Consider the following 12946-nt stretch of genomic DNA (forward strand, 5'->3'; position numbering starts at 1 on the left):
ATCTTTCTTTTTATTTTTTTTTTTATTTTGAAGCTAGAAGAATAATTGTTTACATTCTGCACACTTGTTACTTGGAAAAAATAATAAATACAAGTTCCTTCATTTCTATCAGTCTTCTAGTCATAAAGTTGGCTAAATTTCAAAGAGCACGTATCAACAATAGAAGAATATTTTTGTACTTTATTTTTTGCGAAGCTTCAGTCTTTATCAGTGGCTTTTGGTGTATGTACATACTTTGTACTCAAATGTTTATTTAATGTTAATATAGCAGTCTCCAGTTATAACATGGGTGTAGGGGAACATTCACATGTTATATCACCTACTGCGCTATAAATGAAGGTAGAAATTTTTGTACGTACTGTACTATAAAGTGTAATTTGTGCCTATACATATGTTGAACAGCACAGAATACCATCATATTATGTTAGAAACTCCTTAAAACTATAGCATACAACTTAAAAACTGTGGTAAATTTATGTGCAATACTGCATTAAAGTAGCCAGAAAAAACTGAACAAAAACCTAACCCACTTGTGTATATTTTTTATGACTCATTATTCAAATAAACATAAAACATTATACAGTATTTTATTTGAATAAAAAATAGTTTTTATTCAAATTTTTCTTTTGTTTTCAGTCATTTGACTGGTTTGATGCAGCTCTCCAAGATTCCTTATTTTTTTAAGAGGTAGAGGAACCCTTTCTTTAAGAAGTACTTTATAGGCACCTGGGCAGTGTTGGGCTCATGCACAGGTTCCTCAAGATGTTATTAAATGCGTATATGTTCCTGTGCACCACCGACTAAACCTCCACTCCTGGCTACCCACCTTTCCTGGTACAGCTGATGTATATTACTTCAGGAAGGGGGAATACGCCCTCACACACATTCAGACACCACAGTCAACAGACACAGACCACACACCCAGAAGATACCAAACATCAGACTAAAATCTCACCACACACTCCACAACATCCAATTGTCACTCAGAAAACATATCACATACCTCACACCACACACTCCACATATCATGTATCAAAGAAAATTGATAAATTTAATGAGAAAAAGTGTAAAAATAATTTGTAGTTATTTTTTTCAATTTAAATAAACAACTAAAAATTATTGAAAAATGAAAGCAAGAAACATTACAAAATTTCTTCGTTAAAAACGTTAGGCTAGACCCAATAGTGATAAATAATTGTGACATACTCATAATTGTACCACTTGTTCATATTCTTAGTCAGGTATTTAGACTGTAGGTATGTTGGAAGGGAAGAAAAAAATATTCTTGGATTGCATGCGCCTCTGGTAAAATTGGATGTCAGATACGCAGTGAGGTGCAAAATCTTTCAGTTTTTAAATCTCAAGGCGCAAATATTTCACAACAAGTAGTTCAATTTCGGTATTGTCATACGGGAATAGTAAATCTGCTCAATTACTTTCCTAGCGTAAAAAAATTTCTGAGCATAAGAAAATACTTTTGCACGTTAATGCAGAGAAAATTTTGCAAAGCGCAGAAGATCAAAGAATGGAAAAAATTGTGGATACTTTAAACGAATCGAAAATTAAATTAACCGCTTAAATATTTAGAACTGTTTATTATATAGCCAAAGATAATAGACCCTATTCGGATCATTTTCAGTTATTACAATTACAAGAAATTAATGGTGCAAATAGTAGATTTCATAAGAAAGCTACCTATTATAATGGGTACCATGAATCGACTTCCGGAAAATCTTCGCGTTTCACAACCCCCAGGCCCCAAAGCCATCGTCAGCTCAAAAGTTTATACATATGTTTATCACTTTCTTGAGGACACGATAACTGCCGTAATTTTGCGCCAATCACTTTAAAATTGTTCCTTACAAATAACTCGTCTCAAAATCTCGGTCGAGTTCGTTATCGGCAAAAATCAGGCCACGGGGCTGGAAATGGGGAAGCGTTTTCGAAAACAAAATATCGCTATAACTTTCTTGTTAAGTAAAATATAGAATTCGTTTAAAGTTCCTATTATTCTTTGATTAAGGGCCTAAAACTTATGTAAATAAAGTTTTCTTATATCACCAACCATTTCCCCATAACGTGTACGTACTGTCACTAGCAAGACTCAGTGGAGCATACCGTATTCCATTGCCGGAAATTGCAAAACTTTCGGATGAGGGTGGGAGTTGCAGACCTAACACTAGAAGAAGTAGTAGATTTTATGCTGGCTTCAGCGGCAAACTGGAGAGCCGTCGATGGTTTGGCGAGGACGATTTTAAGTGAAAAAAATGACGAAGGACGTCGAAGGGGATTTTAGTTTAGGGCAGGGCGGACAGCACCGGCTGGGAGGGCCGGCATGCTGAGGTGTGCCGGCTCCGATGATCAGCCAGGGACTCCTGGGGTCTGTAGGCTGGGGAATCAAAAGACCGAGTCTCAGCTGCTGGGTGGGGCCCGGGAACGATATAATCGGGCTCGGTTCCCTCTCCCTAGTAGTTAGAGGCAGGCGAGAATATGTACAGACCGAGTCGCGGTTCTTGGAGGGGGAGGCAGGAACGACGTAGTCGGGCTTGGTTAACACCTCCCTGACAATTTGAGGCAGGCGTTGATCACAAAAAATATCCAACCGGCGAGCCGAACTGGAGGCACGTTTGTGAAGGACACTCCCCTGGTCTGAGCTTTACTTCATTGTATGTCCGGCCCAGGGGAATAGGAAAGGAAAAAGCCAACCACTGGCCCAGGGGGTGGAAAAAATGTGGTTTTGATAACAAAAAAAATCATACCTCCTTTAGTATGCACACTCTCGAATCGGTTTAAAGTGGTCGTTACTCCTCTAAACATTACCTAAAATGTTTGCCTGAAACAATGTTTGATGTGACCAAAACAAACAAAAAAAAACAACAAAATATCGCTATAACTTTCTTAGTAAGTAAAATATCAAATTCGTCTAAAGATCCTACTATTCTTTGGATAAGGGCCTAAAACTTATCGAAAGAAATTTTTTTTATAATGCCAACCATTGGCCCAGGGGGTTGAAAAAATGGGGTTTCAAAGATAAAAAAGAATCATACCTTCCTTAATAGGCACAGTATCAAATTGGTTTAAAGTGGTTGTTAATCCTCTAAACATTACCTAAAACTTTTGTCTGTAACAATTTTTGATATGACCAACTCTTACGGCAAGAGATGACTAAATTTTGCTTGAATTGTAAGAAGATGGATCTTGTCATATGCTAAACATGTGAAACTTTTTTTCACATGCAACCATTTTCGTATTGAGTAAATTTGAAATTTTTCTTAACTTTAGGGTAGAAATCTTTTTTATCCGCTACTTAGCACCAGTGAAATCTACCTCGACCTTCTGGCATGCCAAAAGGGATTTTTTATAACCAACTATTCCATTTATCATAATAAATATACAAAAATAAAATGTTGAATTTTTTTTGTTAGTGCTTAAAACAATATTGTCACAAAAAATCAAAAAGAAAAATATAAAAAAAAAATTAATATTACCATATGTGAAAAATTTGACGAAAAAACTTTTGGGGGTACAAATTCAGCATCCCGGCACTTCTTTTTAGCACTATTTCCCTGTCTGTAACCATTCAGTTAAAGGAAATTAAATTAAACTAGAACAATTTCATTAAGTGTTCATAATATGTGGTAATATGTTACATTATTTTTGCAAAATACATTCTGTATTTATTAATATAAAATATTTGAAATTCTTTTAGTAAGCACTTAGTTATATTGTATTTAACGTAGTTACATCAGTTTAGATTGTGTATTTTAAAATTCTATGTTATTGTGTATATATAAATATGTATATATATATATATATATATATATATATATATATATATATATATGTATATATATATATATATATATATATTTATTGATGACATATGATAATAACTTTGCCCCAAAAAAATATATGGCAGAAAATGTTAGTAGCGTGCATTATAAGATTATAAAAATCAAAGTGTAGTTTGCAATTGGACAAAGAATATTCAAGAATTCCACATCTTATTAAAAACAATCTTTAAACATATAGATAGTCCACAATAATTTTGATTGTTGCCAACATGATTATTCTCTAATCAAAGATTAAATGTGGGCAGTGGTTCTACACAGCCTGTGTAATGTATTTACTGGCCTTTTAATAACACATAATTTATTTATTAACATTGCTATTTTAACAAATAAATAATTGAAATAATAATTAATAATAATTGTACTTGATATTTTTTTAATAATTAGTTAGTACTGTTGTGGTTAGATTTATTATACTAATCTTTATATTTGACTTACGAGGTGCGACAATAAAGTAATGAGACTGCTGTGAAAAAAAAATGTTGCTTACCGTTTTAGTCATGTTGAGTGTTGTATCCTTCAAAGTAGTTCCCCTCTGATTGCACACACTTATTCCAGCGCTTCTGCCATTGATGGTAACATTTCTGGAACTCATCTTCTGTAATATCCTCCAAGACCCTCGTCACAGCTTTTTGGACATCTTGTGTTGTTTGAAAATGGTGTCCCTTGACCGCCATTTTGACTCTTGGAAATAGAAAAAAGTCGCACGGAGCGATATCTGGTGAATAAGGTGGCTGTGGTAGTACTGAAATTTGTTTTGAGGTTAAAATTGGTGTACTGACAGAGCAGTATGTGATGGCGCATTATCGTGATGCAGAATCCAATTATCAGCAATGTTGGCACGGACACGAAGAACTCGTTTACGAAGTCTTTCTAAAATTTCTTTGTAGAAATATTGGTTAACTGTTTGTCCAGGAGGCACCCACTCTTTATGAACAATTCCCTTGGAATCGAAGAAGCACACAAGCATGCATTTCACTTTTGACTTTGACATGCGAGCTTTTTTTGGTCTGGGTGATCCCTTTGAGCACCATTGCGAACTTTGGCGTTTTGTCTCTGGATCGTATTGAAAAAACCAATCTTCATCACCAGTGATAACACGGCTCAACAAATCTGGATTGATTTCCGTTTGCTCTAACAGATCGGCTGTCACATTTTTCCGTGTTTCTCGCTGTTGTTGTGTGAGATTTTTGGGGGGACCGTTTTTGCACAAATCTTTCTCGTACCAAGATCTTCAGTTAATATTAGACGAACCGTTTCTCGATCGATGTTAAGTTCTTCTGCAATCATATTCACGGATAATTTTCGATCAGATCGTACGATTTCACGCACCCTGGTCAAGTTGACATCTGTCCGTGAGGTTGATGGTCGTCCACTGCGGTCTTCATCTTCAACATTCGTTCTGCCTTCACTAAAAATTTGATGCCACCGAAAAACTTGAGCTCTTGACATAACCTCCTCTCCAAAAGCCTTCTGAAGCTTACCATAAGTTGTCGTCGCGTTTTCACCCGATTTAACGAAAAAAGAAATGGCATTCCGTTGCGCAATATTTTGCGGTTTCATTTCTGTGACGAGAGACACAAACACGTGTTCACTTATTACAGCACAACTCACGACTGAGCAGTTGCATCAATGTGCCGCTTGGACTAGAAGTAGCTTATAGACCAAGGTCAAAGATGGTGTGCCTACGCAAGCTGCAGGGTTGCCACATCTTGCAAAGAAAAATCAGTCTCATTACTTTATTGTCGCATCTCGTATTTAACCATTTACTATTCTCTCTCTGAAAAAGTACTATTTTTTTCAGTCTCCTTTATTTTAAAATAGTTAACATCAATCAAGTTTCTCTAATTACTATTAAGTAAAATGATAATTTAAAATATGTTTTAGGTATTTTTAATGATGGTACTGAATTAAGAATTGCAAATATTCGTCATGACGATATTGGAGACTATACATGCATTGCTCGTAATGGAGAAGGCCAAATCAGCCATACAGCTAGAGTCATCATCGCCGGTATGTTTTATCTTTTCAACACTTTTATTTATAAAATAGTTTACCTTATTCTCTACTAGTACTATTTTTTATTATATTTTTGTAATTTTACGCTTGTATTTTACTGATGAACAATAATTTTTTTTGGTGTATCAGAAAATTGTCAATTTTTTGTTAGAGATTAATAGATATTATTACAATAATGATTTATTTGACATTATAAATGATGTAATAATATTTTGAAAAAAATTTCAAAGCATAAATTGTTGAAAATAAACAAAATTTCCTTAAAAAATAATTTCAATTTCTTTTTGGTAAAATGCATGCAAGTCCTGTGCCAATCTTACAGTACACTAACTTCTATGTGGTCCAGCCAAGAAGCACCTATGGAAGGTTATAAGCCTCTACAATAATGCTGGTCACTAGAGTGGTCAGCATCTCTGGTAACTGTCACTACATGAGTGAAAATATCAGTACCAGGAATAGATCTGGAATGGCAGTCAACATGTTAGCATGTTGCACTAAATTCAGTACATATTTTTTTTATTGTCAGTAAGTTCTACTAACATGTTAAATTAAATAAGATCTTTGAACTATATAGTTTAATATTTAAATAAATGTTGTGTTATTCTCCCTTAATTCTAGTTCATCTTCAAATATTAGCGGTTTAAGTACAATCATGTTTAAATTTTTTAAATTCATATTTACTTTTATAAGATACCTTTTTTTAATTTATGTTTATAAATTTAATAAGATATTATTCTAATCTTTATAAATTTATATTATTATTTGCACATGCTGGATATACTTTTCACTATTCTGCATGTACAAAACTGGGTAAATAATATAATATAGGTGGTTTAACCTTATGAGTGGTTATCCCTTTATACAAAATGGGTTATACAAAATTGGGAAGTTTTAATATAAAACTTCCCAATAATGTTGATGAAATCTGATTGTGATAGAGAAATTGTTATTACTTGAACATTTTAAAGAGTATAGTTAAATTATTAAACAGATTCACAACATTATTATTTTCAGTAAATTTTTATGGAAATTTAATATAGAAAAATAACATTTCGATTTAAATTATTTGTGTTAATATTTTCTAATAGTTAATGTAACAAACATATTTTTTGTAAAACTTTTAATTATTTTTACTTTAATTTCATTTATTTTATCTACATCTTTCAAACCAATTTTCAATAATTTTCACTAATACTATAGTACAAACTAAATTTAAAAAAAATGATGTTTGGTTATCTATCCTATATATTTATAATTATTTTCAAAGTGAATTAATATTTAAAATATATTTACAATTTATTTACACCTTATTATTATTATTTACACCTTATCAGCTTATTGGTTGGTTTATGATAGTTTTCAAATGCTAGCACTACACCAAACCTTATTGCATGTTTTTTTACATAACAAAACCAATAAAAAGGAAATATTGACAGCAGTTACACGCAGCCTTCTTTTAAATATAATATGCAAAACTAATACACAAACTAATAAACTGAATATAAGTTATGAAAACAACAGTTTTAGATTATAAAAGTTGTATCCTCTGACCGAGAACAACAAGCGTATGTTCACTTAACTGTAATGTAACAAAAGTAGAGATTGATTTTATAAAGAGGATGTGATTAGATACCGCGTAAAACATTGCAAGTAGATAGCATTGGAATTGCATGTTATACTGAGAAGCTGAATAAATTAATAAACTGGGTTTCTTGAGTACCAAATTTGAAAACCAATATATACAGGAGGCTATGTTTAGCCTCCTGTATACCCTCCGTCATAAAATCAATGGAGAAAAAACATAAGTATGTATATTATTTTTTAAAAGCAATTTTTTTAATAACCATATTCCTATGTACCAATACAAATTAATTTATATTTAATAGATCAACCCTAATTACAGAACAATTGAAATAGAATGACTTACCTTATTTCATTATATAACAGAAGTGCTTTCATGAATTTGATTCGCATCAGCTGCATACATTTTATATATATATATATATATATATATATATATTACAAAGCCATTAAAAACATGCAGTCCATGACACCATACCTTCCAATCACTAATAATTTTATGTTAGAAATATTTTTAAAACTAATTAAATTAAAAAAAAAAAATTAATTAGATTTAACTTAGCATACTTTAAAACCATACAAAAATTTTATAACCTTTTATTTAAATTAAAAATTATAATCCTAACAAGAGATAAAAACATAAAATATAAAAATATTTAAAAAATATAAAAATTGTTTAAAATTATAAAGATCGGTTAATAAAAATTAACAAAGTCAAAATTAAAATGTAAAAATGTAATTAAAACAAAAATAAAATTATAAAATAAAATTAAATAATTAAACATTAAAACTTTTAAAATAAAAACAAAAACTTAACCTAACTAAAGTCATGGGCTTGTCATTTCATGGATTTTACTTTACTCAAAATTTAAATTTCTTAGTGGTTTTAAAATATAAGTTAAATTTAATTTAAAAATTTAATTAGTTTAAAATTATTTTTAAGATAAAATTATAAGTGAATGGGATGCATGGTATCATGGATTACAAGTTTTTAATGGTTTGTAATATATATATTGAGATTTTTTCTATTAGTGCTTATACATCTTGTGCAGAAGATGTGTTACATACTTGATGTAACAAATTTAAGAGCTAAAACAGCTCTTAAATTACTAAATGATTTAATTCTTTACTGGTCTGAGAATCCAGTACATAACAACTACTAAAACTACTACATAAAAACTAACTTACCTTTAATTCCAAATAAAATTTTCTTTTTACGTAGATATCCTAATACAGTACCTGAGTAATAGACATAATGAACAAGTAAAAAACAATTTATCTTATAAATTATATCTAATAACTGCATAAAAAAATTAAATAGAGATATATAAACAAAACAAATCTTGCAAATAATTATGTTAGATATTGCCTCTCTAGTATTAATACAAATATACCAGAAACTAATCAAATCATTTAAAATCAGATTTAATGAGTACACTGGAAATGTTAGATTATCAGTTGTAAGCGAAACATTTAATTCAAATTAAAATAAACACATATACTCGCACTCACTATCATGAATGTAGAAGATAATTATAAAATTTTAAAAATTAAAGTATCAATGAATTAAATTTGGAAATACAAATTCTATGTTTACTAATATAAAGATAAAAATAAATGTATGGTCTGAATTAATCAGTGGAATGCTTACATCACTGAAAAAGTAACTGGAAAAGCAAGTTTTATGTTTTCAGTGTTCATCACTGTTGAACAAACACAAGAGATTTTATGTAATGAATATTGTTGTAATATAAGATGCTTTTTTTTTAAAATTGACATATTAATCTTAACAATTAGTTCTCTCATGATATATACACAAAAATAAACTGTTTGTAGTTTCTGTTTTAATATCTTATTCTTAATGTTTTACTAATTTAATATGAATATAGTTTCATATTTGTGTGTGTATGTATGTTCTGTATTACCATTAATATTTTAATAATAAGTCATATAAAGTTATTATATAGTACAGGTTGATTCAAAGAAACCGGAAATTAAAAAAATTAAATAACGTTAATGAAAATTTTTTTTTAGAAAATGAATTTTATTTCATGTAATTGTACAAATCTTGCCATTTTAGGATACATACATTTTAGTTTATTTTGTAAAGATGACATCTTGCAGGTGACCTCCTCTTCTACGTAAACACTCACGAAGTCTCTTCGTTAAATTGTTCATGGTTTGACGTAACAGCTCAACTGGAATTTCCGCAATTGCTTCTCGGATCTTTGCCTTCAGTTCTTCCGTTGTAGCAGGCCTACTGTGGAACACTTTGCTTTTGAGGTGACCCCACAAAAAGTAATCGCAAGCTGAGAGATCAGGCGATCTGGGAGGCCATCTAATGTCACCGTTTCGTGAAATGACACGTTGTCCAAATAATCGGTGTACAGCTGCCATCGATATTCGTGCAGTATGTGACGTTGCTCCGTCTTGTTGAAACCAGGCTGTGTTAAGAATTGCTGGAAATCTCTTTTGTTGTTCCACAACAAAGGTTTCAAGCACGGCTACGTAACGAGCCGACGTCACTGTAATCGCAAGACCGTTGTCATCCTCAAAAAAATAAGGGCCTATACCGTAAGATGTCATAGCACACCACACAGTCACTTTCTGGCTGTGCAACGGACGCTGGTGTAGCTGCGTAGGATTTTCTTGTGCCCAGAAACGAAATTTTGCTCGTTAACAAATCCACTGAGGTGGAAATGCGCTTCGTCTGACATCCACAGTTCGTGAACAAACTCTTCGTTATCATTTATCTTCTGAAGCATTACATTACAGAATTGTGCTCGCACAACTGCATCGTTCGGTTTCAGTTCCTGGACGATCTGCAACTTGTACGGAAGGTATTGCAAGTCCTTCACTAACATTCTTCGAACACTTGAACTATGCAATTGTAAAGATGCTGAGAGATGACGGATTGACCGATGTGGACTTCGTGTGACAGCATCTTGTAAAGTTTGAACATTATGTGGTGTACGGACGGTTCGCTCACGGCCTGGAGGTTTCTTTTTCATTGCCGAACCAGTTTCCTCAAAATTAGATATCCATGTTTTAATTACACGTGCTGATGGAACACGGTCGTGCCGTCCCAAATTAAAATGACGGCGAAATTCTCTACGCGCTCCCTCACACTGTCATTGTTTTTGTAAAACGCTTTGATAGCAAATGCACGTTGCGAACCACTCCAAGGATCCATGACAACTAAATGGCAGGTTAGGTTAGAGAGGCTGGCGCCACTTATCAAGTGGTACCAATCGCCCACGGCTACCAACGCAACTTTCAAAATTTCCCGTTTCTTTGAATCACTCTGTATATAATACTCAATATTTAACTGCAGTACTACTCTATTTTTTAATTTCAACAGGAGGTGCTACAATTATGGTTCCACCAACAAACCAAACAAAGTTAGAAGGAGAAAAAGTACAGTTTTCTTGTGAAGCAAAAGCACTTCCTGGTAATGTAACAGTTAGATGGACACGAGAAGGTACGCCTGTAAAAGAATATGCTGCACTTGAGACCAGAGTCACTATACGAAGAGATGGTTCTCTTGTCATCAACCCAGTAAGTGCAGATGATTCTGGTCAGTACCAATGTGAAGTTACAAATGGTATTGGAGATCCTCAATCTGCATCGGCCTACCTCAGTGTTGAATGTAAGTACTAATTTTTTTTTATTGGTTGATTACTTCTGACAATTGGTTGGTACCTTCTGATTAATCCAGTAATTACAGAAGATATTTACTTTAAGTCTCTGTATTTTAGAATCATTCCCTTGTTCTCATCAAATCAAATGGCCATTTAAATAGTTTTTAAGCAGTTCTTTTAATTTTATACTGTTACACAAAGCTAAATTATTTTATTAAATTACCTTTTCAAGGAAGTAGTAAATTTAAAAAAAATATTTTATAAACGGAGTAAAATTTCTATTTCATTTATAGACTGGAAAATATTATTAGGAAATACAACCACTTTTTATTCAACATCTACTTCTGAACATCTCAAAAAAGATTATCTATTTCTATTTTTTTTTTTAAACTCTCTTTGTCTCTAGTTTCATATCATAACTACATGTATATCTGTATGATATTTAAATTATCTAAAAAATGTATGAATTATGAAAAAGAAAGCTCTTTCTGAGAGGGAGATCATTTCTTTAAAAAGATTAGTCTCTCTTATGAGCCACTTGATGGGAAAAATGAAATTTTATACATTAAGATTTTTTTTCTTTTTTGTATTATTGTTGTGATTTTCAGTAAATTTGTAGAAAACGTAAATTAAAATAAAAATGAAATTAAAAAAAAAAAGAATTGATAATCCCAATCATTTTAAATTTAATTTATGTAAAACTATTCAAAATTGTATCGTTTTTCACCAATTTTTCTTTAGTGCTATCTCAACTTTACATAAATTTAAGAGATATATTAAAGGATTAGTGTTTAATTAGATTTAAAAATCAAGTTTTTCCTAATGGCTGTTATTTTAAAAAAATTGCATTTTGGCACTTAGTACCAAAATTAAAATTTTTTACTGACCATTTGTTTTAAGAACACAATTGTTTGAGTGCTTGATTTTACAATTTGAATTAAAAATTGGATGGAAAAAAGGTTGTGAAGGAAAGAAGAATTTATATTCAAATTACTGGAAATCTTGACCATTATCACGAAAAAGTTCATTCAAGCATAGAATGAATACTTAAGCATACCTTGTATTTTTCTAAACAATTGTTTTATTATTCAGTGCTGTCATTACTCCTTCAGATTTCTTAAAGTAAATTAAAATCAACCACAATATTTCAAAAAAAAGAATTAGTTTTAATATGATTAGTTTCAATATTTTTCCACCTTGTAGCTCATAAGATAAATTTTAGCAAACAAAAAGCATTTTGTTTTGTTATACATACTGTAGATTTTACATTACATAATCGTAATTAGATGTTTATTTGTTTGCTTAAGACCTGTCTTAAGCAAATGCTGTGCTTAATAATAATTTTATAAAAAAAATTATCAATTCAGAATTTGTATATGTCTACATTCTTGTTATATAGTCCATTATCCCTTCATTCCTTGATTAACAAAAGTTATTAATTTTCATACCTAAAAACATACATTTTTTATACCCTTTGCATAGTATTTTAACATGTTCAGCACTTCTATTTTCAATTTTTTTCAATTATTTCTCCTATTTTCAACATTTCTCGAATCAGTGAGTATCAAACCACTCTTTAGGTGAACAAAGAAATGGAACTCTGGCTAGGGCTAAAAGGAAGGGGTTGATTAAAAAGTGGAAAATTGTAATAGTTTAATCCTTTGACTTGAATTTGTCAGTATATGGGTATTATTATTCTTTTCTGCATTATTGTTGTGATTTTCAGTTACTTTGAAGAAAGCGTAAATGAATTGTGTAAAACTATTCATAAAATATATCATTTTCACCAAGTTTCCCTTAGTGCTGTCTCAACTTTCCATAAATTTAAGAGATATGTTAAAGAATTAGTGTTTA

General features: G+C 31.2%; 1 protein-coding gene across 1 annotated transcript in view; it reads left to right on the plus strand.

Moving 5' to 3' along the window:
* Nucleotides 1–12946, plus strand: part of tutl (immunoglobulin superfamily member turtle) — a 569464-nt gene that overhangs the window by 456694 nt on the left and 99824 nt on the right. Inside the window, 2 exon segments of the mRNA XM_075368048.1 lie at nucleotides 5739–5864; nucleotides 10813–11100. Coding sequence (XP_075224163.1) covers nucleotides 5739–5864; nucleotides 10813–11100 — 414 coding nt within the window.

This window comes from Lycorma delicatula, chromosome 6 (genome assembly GCF_047948215.1).
Source record: "Lycorma delicatula isolate Av1 chromosome 6, ASM4794821v1, whole genome shotgun sequence".
NCBI lineage: Eukaryota > Metazoa > Arthropoda > Insecta > Hemiptera > Fulgoridae > Lycorma > Lycorma delicatula.